The 22,545-nt window shown below is 41.1% G+C and overlaps 1 protein-coding gene across 11 annotated transcripts in view; it reads right to left on the reverse strand.

The window, feature by feature from the left end:
* snx14 (sorting nexin 14) overlaps nucleotides 1–22,545 on the reverse strand; it is a 147,308-nt gene that overhangs the window by 100,913 nt on the left and 23,850 nt on the right. For 9 of the 11 annotated variants that reach the window (XM_078556783.1, XM_078556787.1, XM_078556782.1 and 6 more), the window contains 3 exons: nucleotides 15,591–15,675; nucleotides 6,538–6,694; nucleotides 5,765–5,840 (listed from right to left, as the gene is read on the reverse strand). In XM_078556783.1, the coding sequence (XP_078412909.1) occupies nucleotides 5,765–5,840; nucleotides 6,538–6,694; nucleotides 15,591–15,675 (318 nt within the window). Of the gene's footprint in view, nucleotides 1–5,764; nucleotides 5,841–6,537; nucleotides 6,695–15,590; nucleotides 15,676–22,545 lie in introns of those variants that run through there. The other 2 variants (XM_078556790.1, XM_078556789.1) reach the window with 1 other exon arrangement.

A 22,545-nucleotide genomic window follows, 5' to 3' on the forward strand; every position in this document is an offset into this window, starting at 1 on the left:
AGCAGCATAGAGTAGTCCTCTTGGACCCTCCCTGACAGCTGCTCTTGGATTAAAAATGTCCAGATCACTGAGGGCCATTTTAGGTATCCTGCTACTTTTTCAAAGCTCCACATTACTCTCTTCAAATTTGGGAATAATCTTGCATACTTGAGGGCCTCAGAGTGGTTCCGGGTTCGGGAGAAAGCAGGTGCTACTGGTTAGAGAGCGAATCTCTCTCGCAGCTTCCAATCATCAGGTCTCTGCAACCCTTTGAGCTGCTAGTTCCATTTCCAATTTTCGGAGCTGGAATTCTTCTCTTCCTTTCTCTCTCCTGAGCCTCTTGTTCTCCCTTTCCTGAAAATCTAGCTGCAATTTAAGCTTTTCCAGCTCAAAACTAGTTAGGGGAGGGGATTCAGAGTCATGACTGAGCTCCACGTCTAACATGTGATCCAAATGTTCCACCAATAACTGGATCAGCTCGCTTCTCTTCACTTTACTGGGCAATTTTAACTGTACCTCCATGGCTAAAGGTTGCAGTCGTTCTGCGTTAAGGGCCGCCAAAGTCTCACCGTTTAAATTTCCCTGCTAGACAAACATCTGGACATCAAAAGGTGCCATTTTCTTTGTTTTAGGGAAAAGGAATTTGCTGTGGTAAGTTACTGTGTTTTAAAATTTGTTCCAGCCACTGAGTTTTCCCCTTTTGGCTTCCAATTGACTCATATCAGATTTGGCTAGTCTCTTAACTTGGGCTCCGGTCAAATTCAAATTGGGCTATCCCGGGCTTGAACTTCCAATTTCCGTAACAGACAGGAGGGGGTTTAACTTAGACAGCCCTGATTTCTCCTCTCACCACCCATCTGTAAACAGAAAGCTGTTGTTTGATTTTTATATCCCCCTTTATAAGCAGTGGTATATTTCCCAACCCCTCAGTTTTGGTGAGATCTAATTTTTATTAATAACCCCACAGCAAGCTCGAGATAGGGTAAACTTTGAGGTTAGTTTATTTTATACACACTCAAAACACGGGAAGAGGGTTCGCAACGTTTCCCCCACTGCCCAAACACTTTTAGGATTCATACAGTAAAGGAGGGATATGGAAAAGAAAGTAGTACAGGGCAAAGACCACAGAGAAAATAAGAATTGTTGTTTCAGAAACAAAAGTCCAGAGGTGTATCCCTTCACGGGGGTCAGTAGCTTGAAACTGATGCTGGATAATCCATTTTTCCAGTAGAGATGACTTCCACGATGAGATGGGCACAAAGGGTGAGTTAGTCTTGCAGAGGTTCTGGTAGAAACAACATAGTTGGGGCCCAGCATTTAAATCTTTTTCTGAGCTGCTGCTTGGTTTATGGAAGATGGCAGTCTGGGCATTGCAGCACCACAAAGCAATATTACAGATTCCACCAGCTTGGGGGAGGGGGAGGGGCATGTGACTCCCACCTCTCCACTTTGGCTTTAACAAAGGACAAACATTCCTTAGTCTGGATTCAAGATTGTTAATCTTTCAACCATTAACAATTTCAAAAGGTTTCATGGTACTTTGTCTGAGCAGACTGGGAGTCTCTGTTGGCCAGGTATAAGAAATGTAAACGACCGTTATATAATTTCCTTGAAAGCTGGTCTTCTGCAGCTCACCGGGCCATTAACCTCTCTTCAGAGGTAACAGGAGGTCAACTTCTCTGAATGCCTGAAAGCTACTTTTGTTTGAGTCATAGCCAGTCATGGCTTCAGTCATTTTAAAGTCTTTGTCCAGCTTTTAAAATTCTATAAATTAGCCATGATGTATAGATATACTTTATTAAAAAGTATAGTGAGGTCTTAGGCCCCTGACAGAACTGTTTACATTATGAAGAGCAAGGTGATGGTTTGGGAAAGAGACGGAAAATGGTTGGGTTGTAGGTCAAAGACTGAATAACATGATGGAACGGGCAATTGTAGCATTAGATGATACAATTCACCAATAGAGGCAGTAAAATGTGGAATGCACTGGTCTTCAAGCTCCAGGAGAGAAGGCACAAGGCGGAGAGAAGGCACAAGGCGGAGAGAAGGCACAAGGCGGAGAGAAGGCACAAGGCGGAGAGAAGGCACAAGGCGGAGAGAAGGCACAAGGCGGAGAGAAGGCACAAGGCGGAGAGAAGGCACAAGGCGGAGAGAAGGCACAAGGCGGAGAGAAGGCACAAGGCGGAGAGAAGGCACAAGGCGGAGAGAAGGCACAAGGCGGAGAGAAGGCACAAGGCGGAGAGAAGGCACAAGGCGGAGAGAAGGCACAAGGCGGAGAGAAGGCACAAGGCGGAGAGAAGGCACAAGGCGGAGAGAAGGCACAAGGCGGAGAGAAGGCACAAGGCGGAGAGAAGGCACAAGGCGGAGAGAAGGCACAAGGCGGAGAGAAGGCACAAGGCGGAGAGAAGGCACAAGGCGGAGAGAAGGCACAAGGCGGAGAGAAGGCACAAGGCGGAGAGAAGGCACAAGGCGGAGAGAAGGCACAAGGCGGAGAGAAGGCACAAGGCGGAGAGAAGGCACAAGGCGGAGAGAAGGCACAAGGCGGAGAGAAGGCACAAGGCGGAGAGAAGGCACAAGGCGGAGAGAAGGCACAAGGCGGAGAGAAGGCACAAGGCGGAGAGAAGACACAAGGCGGAGAGAAGACACAAGGCGGAGAGAAGACACAAGGCGGAGAGAAGACACAAGGCGGAGAGAAGACACAAGGCGGAGAGAAGACACAAGGCGGAGAGAAGACACAAGGCGGAGAGAAGACTTGTGGTGTTTGGTAAACAGAATTATGTTGGAAAGAATGTGGCAGTTTTCTCTCTCGTTTACTTCAGTTTCAGTCTCCATGTGATTAATTGTCATTGTGAAAGAGGAAGGAAACAAGACTATTTAAGCTTTGGGAGGTAAAGAAACTTTACCCCACTTTCACTAGTACAAGAAAGCACAAGCTTGTATTCATAGAACATAATTTGGCCCTTCAAGCCTTCTAGCCATTCAGTAAGATCATAGTTCATGTTATCAAAGCCTCAACTCTACTTTCCTGTCTGCCATAACCCATGACTCCTTTGTAGATCAAAAGCCTATCTAATTCAGCCTATATTCAATGATCCAGCCACCACTGCTCTCTGGGATACAGAATTCCATTATCCGCAAATAAATTTCTCATCTCCATCTTAAACAGGACGCATCTTATTCTGAAACTGTGCCCCTAGTTCTAGATTTCCCCATGAGGGGAAACATCTCAGCATCTATTCTGTCAAGCCTCCTCAGAACCTTATATGTTTCAATATGATCACCTCTCATTCTTCGAAACTCCAATATGTATAGGCCCCACCTGCTCAACCTTTCCTCATAAGACAACGCCTTCATCCCAGGAATCAACCTAGTGAACCTTCTCCAAGTTGCCTCCAATGCAAATATTCCTTAAATAAAGAGACCAAAATTGTACACAATACTCTAGGTGTGGTCTCACCAATGCTCTGCGCTGTTGTAGCAAGACTTCCCTATTTTTATACTGCATTCCCCTTGTGATCAAGACCAACCTTCCCATTTGGCTTCCTAATTACTTTCTGCACCTGCATGCCAACATTTTGTGATTATGCACAAGGACATCCAGGTACCTTTGTACCACAGCATTCTGTAGTCTCTCTCCATTTAATATTCTGCTTTTCTATTCTTCCTACCAACGTGCACAAACTCACATTTTCCCACATTATACTCTGTCAAATTTTACCATTCACTTAACCTTTCTATGTCCCTTTGCAGACTCTTTTGTGTTCTCCTCACAATCCAAGTCACTAACATATATTACAAGAAGATCAGCACTGATCCCTGTGGCACCCCATTAGTTAGTTTGCCAACCTGAAAGTGGCCCATTTATCCTGACTGTTTTCTATTAGTTAGCCAATCCTCTATCCATGCTAAAATATTACCTCGAACATCATAACTCTTGTATAATAATATTGTTCATGCGCCTTATGGAACATCTTTTTAAAACCCAAATACACATCATCTATCGGTTCCCTTTAATGTAAAAAAAAAATTTTTTTAAGTACTTCACAAAGAAGTAACAATGAACATTGGGTATAAGCAGAAGGTTTGGAAGAGGTGAACAATTGCCTGGTCAGATAGGAGTTTATGAAAGATGAACTTCAAGACAAGTGTGGAGGTTAAGAGAAATCAAATCTGAAGGTAACAAATGGGGTTGGGGTTAAGTCATGATAGAGTGACGTAGGGGTGGAGGTAGGAGATGCAAAAGACAGAAGTAAACAATCTTGGTAATGGGCAAGATATGAGGTTTAAAATTGAATTCTACATTGAACAAGAGACCATGATTGTGGAATATATGGTGCCACTTGAGTGAGAGAATCAGGGAGAACAAGGAGAAGAAAAGGAAGGGCACAAAAAAAAAAAGGGGGGGAAACGTGAAAGGAGAGAAATCTTGAAAACCAAAAGGAGGAAATTATGCATCATCCAAGCATCATATAGGCACTGTGACAGTACAGTCATACTTGTGAAGTGGAATGGAATTGTGGAGAGGTAGAGGTGAATGTCATTAGCATATATATGGCACCCAATGCTACAACTGTATTTGGTGTCACCAAGGGTCAACATATGAAAAGAATGGAGCTGAAAATGGAACCTTGGGCACACTAAAGGTGACCATTTTCAGACAGGACAAACCATTGTTGAAGATTTGGTGGCAGTATAAGAATAGGTAACTGCACAAAATGTGATCAAATTATGTGTGTGTTTGGGACTACATAGCCTTCTATCATGTGGGCTTGGGGACCACATATAAAAAAAAAATAAATGTTCCTATTAATTTACCTGGATCTCAAAGCTGCTGATACTTGGGTATTCTAATTTAAGAATCATTCACCAATGAAACAACAGTGAGAAATGAACTTCTGTATAGATAAGTGTGAGGCAGTACCAGTGAAAAAATAGCAAAGGTTAATAAGGTCATTAAAAAAAAGCAGCACTGGAGTTCATTTCTAGATGGATAGAATTGAAAAACAAAGTTACGTTAAACTTGAATATAAATTTGGTTAGAACGGACATGAGATTGTGAACAGTCCCGGTGCCTAATTTGTAAAAAAGACAGAGGTATTGGAGAAGTTTTACTACAATGAAACCTGAGCTGAGAGGTTATAACTATCAGGAAAGACTGAACAGACTGCAGCTCTTTCTCTAGGAAGAGATGACCTAGTAGAGTTGTTTAAGATAATTAAAGGGTTTGGTAGGATAGACGCAGAAAAGGTGTTTCCACTAGCCAAGGAGATCAGAACTAGGAGCCATAAATAAGAACCACTAATAAATTAAATAGTGAACTCCAAAGAAAGTTCATTACTCGAAGAGTGGTAAGAGTGTGTAATTTACCACCACAATGACTAACTGAGAGAATGAGCAACGATGCATTTCAAAGGAAGCTAGATAAACACATGAAGGGGAAAGGAGTAAAAGGACATGTTGAAGGGGTTAGATGAAGGGTGGAGAAGGCTTGGATGGAGCATAAACATAGCCATGGACCTTTTAAGTGAAATTATCTGTTTCTGAGCTGTAAATACTTTGCAAGTTTGGTATACAAGCCAGTTTCAAACATTCAATTCAAAATTCAAATAGAGAGAAAGAAATGCCAGGGCAAAGAGGACCATGCTGGATGTCATGCGCATTCAGATCATATATCTCAAACTCCATTTATATTCATTTTGAAAAAGGGTTTTTGTATTTTTTTAAAAATAAGATTTTATTCCTGTGGTCAAAGAATTAACCAGTTTAGTCTAACAAAGATATTTACCGGATCAGCCAAGAAGTCCAGAGAGGGGAGAAACACTGATCCAGCCAGAATTTCTTGAATCAACAGGGCTAGAGAACTAGATATCACAGAAAGAAACAAACAGTCAGCTGCTGTATATTCTGTATTAGACTGATTTGCAAATAGAATCCGAGCCTGAAAAACATGCATAATCTTTCCCTATCCCTTTCCATGGAACATAGAAATCTATGGAGAAGGGAGCGTGAGAGGGCCACCCTGGGACAGGCAGTCAGCAGCACCTAGAGGATCTGGCATCTTGTCTATAGGGGTCATGGAACTGAAGAAGATTAAATAAGGGACAAGGCCATGAACAGATTTGAACACAAGGATGAGAAATTTACATTTGAGAAATCAGGAGACCAGTAACCAATCAGGACTTTAGACATCCTGGGGAAGTGCTGACAATGCCCAAAGCTCAGGCAAAACTTTGCCCAAAAAAGTCTCAGTTTCAACATTTGTCACCATTCAATTGGTACGTCCGATGGTAATAGCAAGGCATTTTAATAAAATGACACTATGGATAAGTAACCAAAATTTTAAGATATCAATTAAGCCCCAAAAATGATCACTCAATTTAAATGTCTCGTCAGAATTTCAAGTAAAAACTCCAGAATATTGAAAAAAGGCTTAAGGAGAAAGGGGACTCTAGCGAACAGTCAATACCGTTTACAGTATCATTTAGAAAATAACTTGCTATTAAGCATATGCTTCATATTCCACTGCATATAATAGAAAATAAGGTATAAGCACATTACCTGCATTCTGTGGCTTTTGGTGGTAGAATGTATGGGAACAGCAGCTCAGTTAATTTCCTGAGATAAAGGAGTTCATCTCTACGGCTTCTCAGAGCCAGATGCAGATCTGGCCCATACTCTTCCAGTGCAGCTTGTTGTAAATATTCACTATGTTTTACTGAAACGGGAAGAAACACCCAATATTACTCATTCAAATACACCTGTAAACAATCCATGACTCCAGCTCTGAAACTGCAGTTAATAAAACACAATTGGGGAACAATCCATTATATCTGTAAAATGGACCACGTTCCCAGCTAGAGATGAACATAAAATAATTTTAATCATAGAAATATCAGAATATTTAAAATTTTAAAGGTATAAATGTTGAGTATTTGCTTCTATACTTGCAATATAGACTGGGCAAGTTGACTGTCCAATCTTCAAACTCTTGACATATGACACAGAGTTGTCTACTATGGTCATACTCTTAAAAGGTCTATAATAAGTTTGACATAACTATTGCCAGCAAAAGATCTCTGCACTACTATCTGAATTTTAAATAAATGTGACTTTGGTGGTATTGAATGTACAATCTGGTACTCAGCAACATTGCCAATAGCAGCAACTTTTGTACAATTATTTTTATTACCCACATTGGATTAAATAAATAAGGCTAGTCTAAGATATTGCGCAGTGCAAGTTGTGTGTCTGGACTGCAGAACAGGGGAAGTTAATGGACAGTGAGGCTCTCCTGAAGAAACATGTCTGCAGGCAGTGCTTCTTGAAACTGTCTGCTTATTGAGAAGGAGCGCAAGTTGCAGAAACTCCAACACATAAGGGAGGTGGACAAATTTCTGGACAGTTTTATCCAGAATACAGTCAGAGGAGCCCAGAGGAAAAGACAGTTCAGGAAAGGGAATGTGGGACTGTTAGAGAACTGGGTATCAGGGATTTGGGAGAAGTTGAGAAAGAGGTCCCACAGACACTGGTCCTGTCCAACAGGTACCATGTGCTCACTATCGTGAGTACAAGCAGAAAGACTGCGATGCAGACCAAGTCACTATGGCTCAGAACACTGTCCAGGGGGATGCAGAGAAAGAATAAAAACGTAGTAGTAATTGGGGACTATAATTAGGGGGAGGCTGTGGCATTGCAGTATTATCAATAGACTAGTGTTCCAGAGACCCAGGGTAATGTGTGCAGTTCTGGTCACCACATTACAGGAAGGATGTAATAGCTCTGGAGAGAGTGCAGGGAAGGTTTACAAGAATTTTTCCAGAGTTAGAAAAGTGTAGCTATGAGGAGAGATTGGATAGGTTGGGGTTATTTTCCTTAGAACAAAGAAGGCTGAGAGGTGACTTGATTGAGGTGTACAAAATTATGAGGGATAGAGTGGACAGGATAAAATTGTTTCCCTTGGTGGTGAATTCTAGAACCAGGGGACATAGATTCAAGAGAAGTGGCAGAAGGTGTAGCGGGGACATGAGGAAGAACTTTTTTTACGCAGAGGGTAGTGGGTGTCTAGAATTCACTGCCCAAAGTTGGTGGTAGGGTCAGAAACTCAAAACTCTTTTAAAAAGTACCTGGATCTGCACCTAAAGTGCTGTAAGCTGCAGGGCTAGGGGCCGGGTGCAGGAAGGTGGGATTAGAAAGAGCACCTGGGTGTCCTCGGGCTGGCATGGACAAGATGGGCCGAATGGCCTCCTTCTGTGCTGTAACTTTTCTATGGTTCTAATGCTCTGGAGACCCAGGTTTGAAACCCAACACAGCAGGTGGTCACATTTAATTCCAGATTGTTATTGAATTCAAAAGTTTATGACGACCATGATGCCGATTGTTGTAAAAACCCATCTGGTTCACTAATGCCCTTTAGGGAAGGGAATCTGCTGTCCTTACTTGGTCTGGCCTACAACCACAGCAATGTGGTTGACTCTTAAATGCCCTCTGAACAAGGGTAATTAGGGATGGAAAAGTTAACATCCTCCACAGCCAAGAATGAGAATCCGGAGGGGTGTGCTGCCTACCAGGGTGTCAGGGTAAGGGATATCTCATTGTGACTGGATAGGGACTAGAAAGGGAAGAGATAAATCCAATTGTCATGGCCTATGTTGGAATACACGACATAGGTAGAAACAAAAAGGAGGAATGAGAGAGATGAAAGAGTATCGGGAGTTAGGATAATACTCCTGATTATTACCTGAATCACGTCCAAATTGGAATAGTAGCAGGCAGATCAGGTGTGGGGAAACTGGCGCAAGTTCTACAAACATACGAAGCAGGGGCCGAAGTAGGCCATTCGGCCCCGAGCCTGCTCCACCATTCAATAAGGTCATGGTTGATCTGTGGGCGTTTCGAATTCCACATTCCCATCTACCTCCGATAACCTTTGATTCTCTTGTCTGACAAGAATCTACCTCTGCCTTAAAAATATTCAATGACCCCGCTTCCACTGCCTTCGGAGGCAGACAGCTCCAAAGTCGCACAACCCTCAAAAAATTTCTCCTCATCTCTGTCCTAAAAGGGCGACCCCCTCATTTTAAAACAGTGTCCTCTAGTTCTGGACTCACCCACAAGAGGAAACACCCTTTCCACATCCACCTTGTCGAGACTGTTCAGAATCTTACATACTTCAATCAGGTCACCCCTCACTCTTCTAAACTCCAGCAGAAACAATCCCAGTCTGTCCAACCTTTCCTCATGAAACAATCCATTCATTGCAGATATTAGTCTAGTAAACCTCCTCTGAACTGCCTCCAACGCATTTACATCTTTCCTAAGACAGGAGGGAGCTCCTTCAATGCGACAGGCTCCACCTGAACCCTGATGGGACCTTTGCCTAAAGAGAAAAGGTAAATAGGGAGGTGGCAAATGCTTTAAATAATAGATTCCTCAGCTAATCTTACAAGACACGCAAGCAGCCTAAATTTAAACAAAACAAGGAAGGCAAGCATAAGAATAAAGCATTTCTATAAAATAAACCTTTCTAACCCAATATGTGGCAACTCCTACAAGGGAAGGTTCGCTTAATGGGGAATGAGATAAGAGAAGTAAAAATAGGGAACATCTAGGCAATGAAGACCATAATAATATATACTTTATGATGATAGAGAAGGGCATAAGTATGACGAGAACCAGGTTAATAGATCGGTGAAAAGCTGATTATCAGGGGCTGGGAATACAACTTGGGGAAAATAAAATGGGCAACAATATTGGCAAACAACAACGTAGAACAATGGAACACCATTTTAAATGTTTCTAACAGAGCACAGGAAAAATATATTTTGCGAAAAGGAAAGAAGTAAACTCAAGTGGAACCCCATGAATGAATAAAGACAAATAAACAAATGAGGATTAGGAAAGAGGCATACATTTAAGTGCATAATCAGAAAAGGAGTGCATGATAAGAGAGAATATGGAGAGATTAGGAAAAAAGTCAAAAAACAATTAAGAAACAATCAGTAACTATTAAAATTAAATTATCAAGGAACATAAAAAATAGTTAGATGTTTTACAGGCACATCAATAAAAAAGGGATGACTGGGATGGGATAAGGGCCATTAAGGAATATACAGGACAATACCGCAGGTAACAATAGGGATATGGCAAAAATATTAAATAATTATTTTACTTCAGTGTTTACCAGGGAGATAGAATAGGTAGACATGACATTGAATGATGAGATGATCAATGAGAAACGTGCATTTGAATATGAAAGAGGATGGACTGAATAAAATAATCAAACTCAAAGAGAATAAAGCCCCTGGTGGATTGCATCCATGCATTTTAAAATAATCTAGGAGAGAGGCATTACTATACCCATTTAATAACTCATTAGAAAAAGGTGCAGTGCCATAGGACCGGCGGATAGCTAATGTAATTCTTGTAGGTAAGAAGGGGACAGAATATGCCCAGGGAATTACACACCAGTCAGCTTAACACTAGTGGTAATGGAATGCCTACTGAAAAAGAGAAAGAACATCGTCTGGAAAAGAAAAACGTAATAATGAATAGTCAACATGGGTTTCAAAAGGGAAAATCTTGCTTGACCAACCTTATTGAACTTTTTGGAGGAGAAAAGGACTTCGATAAGGCTCCCCATAATAGGCTAATGAATAAGGCCAAAGAATCTGGAGTCAGGAGACAAGTTGCCAGATGGTTTCAAGACAAAAAGCAGAGTCTGGGAGTAAAGGGCATCTATTCAAACTGGCAGAAGGTGGGAAGTGGCGTTCCACAAGGATTAGTTTTGATACCACTGCTGTTCACAATTTACATTAGCAATTTGGACTTTGGAATCAAAATCACAATTTCTAAATTTGTGGATGACACCAAATTGCTGGAGTTGAAGGCAGAGAATGGTCAATACTGAGGAGGACTGCAACAAATTACAAGAGGACATTAATATCCTTGCAGAACAGTCAAATAATTGGCAAATGCAGTTCAACACAAATTGTGAGATAGTACATTTTGATAGGAAGAATAGGTCGGCCACTTATTACTTGGAAGGTGCAAGCCTAGGTGGGGTAGAGAGGCAAAGGGGTCTCGGAGTACAAATATAACAATCACTAAAAGTTGTGACAGGTTAGCAAGGCTATGAAAAAAAAACAATAGGCTTTATTTCTTGAAGGATAGAATTGAAAAGTTGGGAAGTTATGCTAATCCTATATCAAACCCTGGTTTAGACCACACGCACCTGGTTTAGACCACACGCACCTGGTTTAGACCACACGCACCTGGTTTAGACCACACGCACCTGGTTTAGACCACACGCACCTGGTTTAGACCACACGCACCTGGTTTAGACCACACGCACCTGGTTTAGACCACACGCACCTGGTTTAGACCACACGCACCTGGTTTAGACCACACGCACCTGGTTTAGACCACACGCACCTGGTTTAGACCACACGCACCTGGTTTAGACCACACGCACCTGGTTTAGACCACACGCACCTGGTTTAGACCACACGCACCTGGTTTAGACCACACGCACCTGGTTTAGACCACACGCACCTGGTTTAGACCACACGCACCTGGTTTAGACCACACGCACCTGGTTTAGACCACACGCACCTGGTTTAGACCACACGCACCTGGTTTAGACCACACAGAGCACTGCATGCAGTTCTGGTCGTAATATTATAAAAGGATATAGAGGCACTGGAGAGCATGCAGATATAAAAGCCAAGGTATGTTCTAATAGAGGTCTTTAAAATTGAGATTTGATAGAGTGGCTAGAGGGGGAATGTTTACAATTCTGGGGAAGAGCATAACTAGAGGCCATCAATATAAGATAGTCACCAAGAAATTCAATAGGAAATTCAGAAGGAACGTCTTTATCCAAAAATTGGATAGAATGTGGAACTTGCTACCACAGGAAGTGGTTGAAGTGAATAGTATAGATGCATTATGGGGAAGCTAGACAAGCATATGATGGAGACAGGAATAGAGGGTATGAAGAAAGATTTAGATGGGGAAAGATGGAAAGAAACTCAAGTAGAACATAAATGCCACATGGACTGGTTGGATCAAATGGTTTATTTCTGTACCAAATATCCTATGTAAGTTTGCCATAGGGAAAATGCTAGAATTCATTATTAGGGATGTGATAATAGGGCACTTAGAAAATCATATGATTAGGCAGAATCAACACAGATTTATGAAAATGAAATCCTGTTTATAAAATCTTGCTAAAAGATTTTTGATGATATAATTAGTAGGGTGGGTTGGGGGAACCAGTGGATGTAGTGTACTTGGATTTTCAAAAAGAATGCAATAATGTGCCACACAAAAGATTATGAGATAAAATTAGGGTTCATGGGATTTGGGGTAATATATTAGTATGGATTGAAACTGGGTAATAGGCAGAAAACAGCGGGTGGGAATAAAAAAATCATTTTTGGGTTTAAAGGCTGTAACCGGTGAAGGATAACAAGGATCAATGCTTAAGCCTCAGCTACTTCCAATTTATATCAATGACTTAGAAATCTGGCATTCTTGCACCTGATAAGTGCAAGACAAAAAGTCTCAACAGTATTTCTCTTTTTTTCAGCAATACTTAAGTATCCAAGGTTGTTGATGGTACAAAGTTAGATGGGAAAGTAGGTGACATGGGATATAAAGAGGCTGCAAAAGAATTTAAGCAGGTTAAATGACTGTGGAAGATGGGGGGCAGATGCCATGTAATGTGAAGCAATGTGAAGTTATCCACTCTGGAAGGAAAAATAGAAAAGTGGAATACTTTTCAAATGGGAAGATTAGGAAATGTTGATATTCAGAGGCATCAGTGTGGCTTGTACATGAACCACAGGAAGCTAACATGCAAGTATGTTATATTTTAATCTCTTTGACATAAACATTAAGAATAAAGAAGTCTTAATACAATTGTACAGGGCCCGGGTGAGACCACACCTGGAGTACAGTGTACAATTTTGGCCTCCTTAACCAAGGAAGGACATACACACCTCAGAGGAAATCCAAAGAAGGGTCACTAGACGGGTTCCTGGGATGAGGAAATTGTCCAATGAGAGACTGAGAAGACTAGGCCTATAATCCAGAAAGTTTCAAAAAATGAGAGATGATCTCATTGAAGCATAAAATTCTTCAGTACCCCTTACAGGGGAGATGCTGGAAGGAAATTTCCCCTGGTTGAGGACTCTAGAACAATGGGTCACAGTATCAGAATAAGGGGTCAGCCATTTAGGACTGTGATAAGGAGAAATTCTTCACTTAAGGGGTTGTGGAACCTTTGGAATTCTTGGTCCCAAAGAGCTGTGGATACCTGATCGTTGGGTGCGGAGGTGACAAATTTTTTGGATTCTGAGAGAATCAAGGGAAATGGGGATCTCACAGGAAGGTGTAGCTGAGATGGGTCAGCATAGTCTTATTGAATGGTTGATTAGGGTCGAGAGGCCAAATAGCATACTCCTGCTCCTATTTCATAGGTGCTTATGTTAGTGAGGGCTTTGCAGGGTTGACTGAGCTGGGTGCGCCTTTGTCATTTCCGAATCTGCTGCCCAGGTTGATGCTGGGTCATCCGCCTTGTTTTCTCATAGCTGTGTTAAACTGCTGTGAAAAGTTAAGCAGTTTGCTAGGTGGTTAAGAGTCAACCACGTTGCTCTGTATCAGTAGTCAATTATCAGCTGAAGTGGGCAAGGACAGATTTCCTTCCCTAAAAGAATGGATTTTTATAACAAATCACCATTAATGATACTAACTTTTTATTCCACATTTATTTAAATTACACTCCCCAGCTGCTGTGGTGGGGTTTAAACTCATGTTTCCAGATCATTTGGTCTGAATTATTGGTCCAATGAAATAACTACAATGCTACTGTTCCCTTCCAGTGTCCTAGCCAGTATTTTCTACTTTGACTAACATCACTTAAAAAAACAGGCTATCTGGTCATCATCTCATTATTGTTTGTGGGACTTTGCTATGCACAAATTGGCTGTATTTCCTACATTACAATAGTGGCTACTTTTCAAAAGTGTTTTTTTTACACTTTTTATAGTAATTTCCAAATATTTTCTTTATCCAAATTGCTTCTGTGGAGCACTGGACCTTAAACTAAAAAGAGAAGTGGGTGGGGACTTTTTCAGGCAGGCTGCTCCTTTGTTGAACTGTAGGTTCAATTTCAACCTACTGGAATGAAAGTCTCCTTCTGCTGGATGATACGCTAAGTGAGTTATGGCTAATGTGAATTCAGTCCCACAGCACCAAAGTGTGCCTTTGACATGAAGCAGTACCAACAGGAAGGAAAACTATAAAAGCTGTATGGCCAGACTCAAAGGGGAGCTGCGGCAGCTGCGGATATAGGGCAGCTGCAGAGGGGAGAACAGAAAAAGAACATTTACAAGGAGCTGTGTGTGTAATACAGTTAAACAGGACAGAAAGCTGAAGACAAGGTTAGGGCAGGGATTGTGCCTGGACAATTTTACTGCTGCTAAGTTTTGCCAGAACCAACCGTACTGTTTAATGGAACCTATTAAAGGGCTCGGGTAAAGAAATCTCTGGGGAATTTGTGTCATCAAAACCATTGCGTAACTAGCTAAGGAGGTTCTGCAGGTGCGTGGCATTCAGGTGACGACCATCTCTGGGGACCTCGGATGGAATACAGCTGTCAGTGAACGAGACTCGAGTGCTGAATCGATCAAGTGGGAAAGAAAGAGATCCTACGGACCAGAGGCCAAGTCAGAGAACCTCGGAAACACATGTGGTGTCACATATCTGCAGGTAGTGATGCAGGTGCTTGTAGTTGTGTACGATGTATCCTTGTTGTATTGACTATTTAGAGTGAAAATTATCTTTTTGTTTGAAGTATTTGTTTGTTAATGTGCGCTTAATTTGCGATGGTTCCGGCTTGTGTAAAAATAAAAACTACAAAAAGTGATATATTGTTGGTAATTTCTTCATTTGGGGGTCAGACAATAAATATGGTTATTTTGGTTTATGGTTCCCCCAAGGGGATTGTAACACTAACTCAGTATTAACCTGGTGACCTCTGTTAGAAATGCCACAGGAAAATGGGAAGAAATGGAAGTGTCACAAGTTAAGACTGAGGTTGGGGATGAGGCACCCTGTCAGGGCTGTGAAGAGTGAGCTGTAACCCTACTATACTTCACCTTGTGCTTGATACTGATAACGACACTTATGAGATGGAAAGCAGAGCACCCCATTCTTCAACACTAAGCAATAAAGTTATAACCATACAATGTACTTATAGGCCCATCACGTAATGGTGTGGATCAACAGGATTATCTTTGTAATTTGATTCCAGGATTACAAACATGCACTCAACCCAGGAATTAGATCATAGTCTGCAAAGTATTACAGATATACTGCAATCGTGAAAATACCAATTTGTCAATCTTTAAAACCAAAAACAGTTATGGAACACGGTACAAGAGGAGAAATTGATTAACCAACAACCCTAAAAATGTAACAGCTAACAACTGTTTTATTCATGTAGCACAACTTCTTTATTGGTATAGTACAAGGTGCTACATGGAATTACAAACTCTGTGCTTTTCTTGCTGAGAAGAATTTTTCAGAAAGAGATGTACTTTTAATACCTTTTTGTCTTGCTTTTGATATGACTTCAATATGCTTCATTGCTGCTTTTAACAATTTCTGGTTTACGAGGACTGGAAAATCAACCTAATAAAAAAAGAAAAATGCAATTGAAAAGGATTAAATAGCTTAACAATTAGGTTTACAAAACTGCAATATTATACAACTTATAAAACTCATGTTGTAATCAGGGCTTTGCGCCAAAAATCAGATACAATTCTCATAATTGTTTGGGAGTTTGCATATTCCCAGGCTGAAAAAAAAAAGGATTTTTCAAACTGGTGTCATGTTTTAACCAAATATTCTTGATTCAAGATTAGGCCATCACCCTGTGTTCTCAAACTGTGCAATCAGGACGGTGTGTTGATCACAACCACAACAGAAGAGGAGAGTCTGAGAGTTGGGTGAAGTGTTAAAAAGGCTCAATGATCACAATGTGAAGTCGAAACAGAGCAAGCGTGCCTTCTGCAATCTGAGATAGTATATCGTGGACTGAAGATCAATGAAAAGGGATGTTATCTAGTGAAAGATAACAGGCTATAATCAACGCTCCAAAGCCAAAAGATGTGTCTGAGCTTAGATCTTTTCCAGGCATGGTTCAACACCACTTGCAATTTCTGCTGAGCTTGCATTGGTGTTAGTTACACCAAGAGTTGAAGAAAAATGTGAAATGGGAATGGTCTAAAGCACAGGATGCTCATGTAAGAGAAGCTTGGATCAGTGGTGCACTACTTGCTTATTTTGACCCAAATCGCAATCTGAAACGAGCTTATGATGTTTCAGGCTATGGAGTTGGAGCAATGATCAGTCATGCCATAGATGATGGTCAAGAGAAGCCCACAGCATATGCATCACATACACTGATCAAGAGTGAATGAAACTATGCGCAATTAGAAAAGGAAGTGCTTGGAATCATCTTCAGAATCAAAAAATTACCTATTTTTGTTGGGTAGAAACATCATGCGAGTTACAGATCATAAGCCCATAGTAGCTATTCTAATGCCAAAATCTGACAATGGCAGTCAAAGATGCAATGGTGGGCTGTATTTCTCTCTCAGTATGACCACAACATTGAATATTGTAGTTCCAAAGAGAATACTATAGTTGATGCATTGTCGTGTTTGTTGCATGAGGACTGAAGTATGGTGCAATCTTCACAATAGATGAATTGTGGATGAGGACTGCCCAATCACTGCATCTGAAATTGCAGTTGGAACTCAAAGATTCAATGCTGAAAAGAGTCAATGAATTGACATTGATTGGAAGGACAGAATTTGACCAGTGTACAGGCAAGAAATTGAAACTGTTCCACAAACAATGTAGTGAGTTGTCATGTGAGCAGGGCTGCAACAAGTGGAGCAACCAACTGGTTGGACCTAGTTCTTTGGGAGATAGGATTCTGGCAGAATGCATACTGAACACACGGGAATATAAGTCAGTATGAAATCCACAGCAAGAGGTTTTGTTTATTGACCTGGTCTAGGCAGTGATATAGAATCATTGCTTGCAAATGTACTATCTGCCAAAATTGTGGAAGCAAGGCACTTGAAACTCCTTTACATTCATGGTCATGGTCTGCTCGACCATTTCAAAGAGCTCATGTAGTGAGAAGGAAAATGACAATTTCTTTGTACTCATTGATGGCCACTCAAAGTGGATCAAAGCACCTGGGTCAAAATACCAATACTGAATAGACAATAGTTGAAATATGGTCTATTTTTGCCTGCATTGGATTACCAAAGGAGCTTGTCTCATAACGAACTTCAATTTAATTCAGCGCTGTTCCAAACTTTCATGAAGCAAAATGGTATCAAACACACTCTCACTCCTCTTTACCATCCAGCATCAGATGGAGTAGCATGGATGTTCAAAACTCCTTATGAAGCAGTGATTAGCTAATTTCCTGCTGAAGTGTAGAACAACCACAATCTCCACTACAGGGTGTATACCCTGCTGAGCTTTTAATAAAAATATGATTACGGACATGCTTGAGTCTGGTTGTACTAAACTTAGCTGTTGATGTTGAACACAAACAGTTGAGTCAAAAACGTCAGTATGACACAAACAAAAAAAGAACGCAGCCTCAGGTAAAATGAGCGTGTTTGTGTTTTGAGCCCCCCTCGCGTCACACAAGCAGAATGTGGGAAATGTAGAAGTGTGTGGAACCAAAAGATATATGGTTGAAATTGATGGAAAAGTGAAAAATGTCCATGTAGATCACATGATTTCAGCAAAGGGGGAATCAAAATATTAGCATGATCCATTTGATCACAAGCAGTTCAGACTTCAGTGTCTGAAGTATCAATTTCAGAAAAAGCAGGATCTTTGAATACTGAACCAAAACCAAACAGTCCAAAACCTGACTCAGAACTAAAACCTGTATGTACATCAGGGAGACTGTACAATTTGATTTGCGAATATATTCCCAAGAATTAAAAAAAAAAATTCTTTATTCTTTAAAAAAGGAAAGCAGTGTAATGTGTTTGTATATTACAATAGTGACATGGTGATGTAATAAACACTTTCTTGAATTGGCCATGCTTGGTGTCCATCTTCTCTCCTAGTGCCACCCAATACATGACAAATAGAGGGAACATTAATACAGAGACAGGGGTGGAGCTATAGTGAGAAAGCATTAACACAGAGACAGTGTGAGAGAGTATTAATGTAGAGATAGAAGTCTGCAGTTACAGGCACAGAGCATTAATTCAGAGACAGGGGTCTGCAGGTACAGGAGAAGAGGATACTCATGCAGCGACAGGTCTGCAGACACAGTAAGAGCATTAATGCAAAGACAGGGTTCTGCAGGTACAGTGAGAGAACAATAATGCAGACAGGGCTAGGTAAACGCAGAGAAAGCAATAATGCACAGGCAGGGTTTCACAGGTATGGCAAAACGCACTAATACAGAGACATAATAAAAACAAAAAATGCTGGAAAGGTTATAACTCTTTCCACAGGTGCTGTCTGAACTGGTGAGTATTTCCAGCATTATTTTTTATTTCAGATTTCCAGCATCTGCAGTATTTTAGTTTTATATTACAGAGATAATGGGCTGTGGGTACGAGGTCATTAACACAGGCAGGAGTCTGCAGGTCCAGACAGAGGGCAAAATAATGAAGAGCGGGGATCGGCTACTGCAGTGAGACCATTATGCAGAGCCAGGGGTTATCTCACACACAGTCAGAAACAGCCTTAATAGAGACAAGGGGTTGCAGGTACAGCAAGAGCATTAATGCAGAGATAGGCATCTGCAACTACAATCAGGGAAAGTGTACTGCAGATACATGGTTATCAAGGCACAATGAGGCAGAAAGAGATCTGTAGATACAGTAAGAGAATTTCCACAGAGACAGGAATCTGAAGGTGCAAAGTAAAGATTAATGTAGAGTCAGGGGTCTGTAGGTACAGACAAAGTGTGTTAAATTGGGGACAGGTGTTTGCAAAGACAATGAGAGGATATTAATGTACTGGTGTCTGCAGGTACAGTGAAAGTGCATTAGTGCAAATAAAGGGGCCTGCACGTGAAGTGAGAGCATTATTATGGACAGGACTCTGCAAATACATGAGATAGCGTGAATGCAGAGAGAACAACTTGTGTTTACATCATGTCTTTAACGCAGTAAAACATCCCCAAGGAACTTCACAGGAACATAACCAAACAATTGTTTTTGACACCAAGCCACATAAGGAGATACAGGGCAGATGACCAAAAGCTTGGTCAAAGAGGTAGGCGGAGTGTCTTAAAGGAAGAAAGAGATGTGGAGAGCTTTTTGCAGGGAATTCCAGAGCTTCAGACTTGGCAGCTAAAAGTATGGTCACCAATCGTGCAGCAATTAAAATTAGGGATGCTCAAAAGTCCAGAATTAGAGAAGCACAGATATCTTGGACAGTTGCAGGCTAAAGGAGATTACAGAGAGGAGGAGGGGGAGGCCATGGAGGGATTTTAAACAAGGATGAGAATTTTAAAATCCAAGCTTTGCTTAGCTGGGATCGAGACTTGGCACGTTAGGACATGAGCAACAGTTTTGGATGACCTCACGGTTTATGGAGGACAGAAAATGGGAGGATGGCCAGGAGAGCATTGGAATAATCTAGTCTAGAGGTAACAAAGGCAGATGAGCTGAGGCAAGGGAAGAGATAGGCAAAGTTACGGACGTAGAATACAAAACTTTAATGATGGTGTGACTACGTGGTTAATAGTTAATCGCAGGGTCAAACATGACATCGAGGTTGCGAACAGTCTGGTTCAGACTCAGACAGTTACCAGGGAAAGGGCCAGTGGCTAGGGAATAGAGTTTGTGACAGGGTCTGAAGATAATGGCTTCAGTCTTTCCAATTGTTTTAGAAAGGGTTCTACAGATATTCTTTCAAGTTCTGCGCACACAGAGCTGGCTCTACGTTTATCTGACTTCCTCCTCTTGTCTTTGTTCCAATAGATGATCACAAAAACCATGAAAATGTAAAAGTCACCAGCTGTATGGAGGTCATGCCATTTATGAGTGCCATTTGCAGTCATCAGCACTTCACTAAGATAAAACCATCTTCAATGCCCTATCCTAGCCATAGCTGCCACTAATCCCCAAATTGGGCCAGATTAGCATAATAAAATTTGGGGTTTAAGTAGTCTGCCCATTTAGTGCTAAAGATTGGCCATTTAGCATGATACAGTATAACAGCTGACATAATGGGAGCAACCAATTGTCTAAAGATCATCTCAAAGGTTCAACCTCAATGCACCCACAAAGATTTGCCAACAGTATGCAGACCAGGATGTCATTATTTCCTCAGGTTATTTTCCTTGTTTCCCAGAAAGCCTTACAGTCTGGGGTCCTCCATATACGTTTGTGGAATAAACCTTTAGGAACAATGTTTACTGATTCTTCCATTTCGTTTGCCTTTTGTCTGTTGGCATTGGGGAAAGTGATGCAAAAAGGGGATGGAGGATGCAAGGTTGGGTCATGTGAGAACTGACTTTCTCTAACCACGTTTTCCTAGATGTAGAGGCCCTCTTTGGCCCAACTGAGGTTAGCACAGACAGTAATTCACTCAAAGTTGAGACAACACTTTTAGATATGACTATCATAGAAGCTCTGTCACAGCAATGCACACTGACTAAAACACTGAAAATAACAATACATTTTGGTAAATTCCAGAAAGTTAAAATAGTTTTTTGATCTTATAACAATTTAGCGATTATATGCAGAGTTGCTAGTAGTATCTTCACTGGTTTGAACACGACATTAAAACACATCTCTAGTGATATGATCCACGTTGAGCATTTTATTTTGGCACTTAATTCCACTGAGCAAAAAGAAAAATAAATCATATGCATTCTCCACTCCCTTTTAACATCACACCTACTACTGTTGCTAAGTTTATTTTTATTTCAGTGTGTCACTTCTGGAGAGATCAACTGTGGTAGCCAATACAGGAACCAGAGTTTTAAGCCTAATTGTCCATTTACATAAACAGTCATTTGTATGCTAAGGATTTAGAAGGGTTAAAATGTGCAATGAAACCACCACCAGCTGTGTTTAACCAATATACATTTCAGAACTATGATGTCACTCAGATGTGACACTATTAATGATCCCCAAACAATAATTATTCTGACACCAAACACTTTCCTTATTTCCACATTGCCATGATGGCCACTGTACCCACAAAACAACATCAGTTATTCCTCCAAGTTCTAAACACACTTACGTTCCTTGGCCAGATCCCGGTGTGGGGAGATCTGGTTAGAGGCCAATAACATTTTGTTTAAAGTAGACAAAGTTTGAGATTCAAGATGCTTACTAAGTGAAGAAAGCCACATGATTCCATGGGTTTGGAACAAAAAAATAAACTTTACTACACAATTTCAGAAAGATAAAACAATTTATAACATTTATCTTACATTCTAACGTTCAGGGCAAGTATGAAGTACATCAATTAACAAGCCACCTGTGGTCAAACACACCACACTTCACAAATGACAGATGTGACCAAAATGGATTCCAAGGATTTCTCATCAACCCACCCAGACATTAGTCACACTGAGTCAACCAATCACACAAACTCTGTCTCCCTTCACCTTAAAAGATCTTGCCTTGGAATTCTCTCCAGAAATTTCTCCAATTCGGATAGCTTCAACGATAGCCCACCTTACAGGGTTTCAATCTTGCCTTCGGAGAGTACGTTCCTCTGGGTTTCTGAGTATGCTCAAGCGTTAACTTACAAGCACAATTTCAGATCTTCGGCCATGCTAAGCAGAACACCATTACTCCAAAGGGGTACCTTTGCCCCAAGAGCCCAAAACATAGAGTTACCAACCTTCGGCTGCCTTCTTGGATTTTCAGGGTTTCTCCTGAGCCCACTTCACTTAAAGTCTGCTAACTGCAGCCCTTTTCTTGCATTGTAACTTAACTGGGGTCTCTTCCTGTCCCTGGGACATGTCTTTTATGATTAAAATCTGATTAACTCAAACTGACTGAACACTGATTCTTGAACTGATCTGACGACCTATCAAAACGCTAAGAGGACCCACCCTTGTTACTTGTCAGGAACAAATTAACAAGCAGTGGAACATCTCGTACCTTAAATGTTCCAATCTCCACAGACTGCTAACTTAGCACACAGAACCACAGAATGAATTGATTTCATATCACCAAGGTAAAACAAAAACTCAAAGCATTCACTTCTTATTGTGATGACTCTGCAGATAGCACTTTCATTTCTGAATCAGAAGGTTGTGGGTTCAATTCCCATTCCAGGCACTTGAACGCGTAATCCAGGCTGACATTCCAAAAAAATACCACCTGCACTTACAAAGCACTTTTCAAGACCACTGGACGTCTCATAGCACCTTACAACATATGAAGTACTTTAAACATAGATACTCTTATAATGTAGGAAATGGTAGGAAACGTGGCAGCCAATTTGCATACAGCAAGCTCCAACAAACAGCAATGT

The sequence above is a fragment of the Cetorhinus maximus genome, chromosome 14 (assembly GCF_964194155.1).
Source record: "Cetorhinus maximus chromosome 14, sCetMax3.hap1.1, whole genome shotgun sequence".
NCBI lineage: Eukaryota > Metazoa > Chordata > Chondrichthyes > Lamniformes > Cetorhinidae > Cetorhinus > Cetorhinus maximus.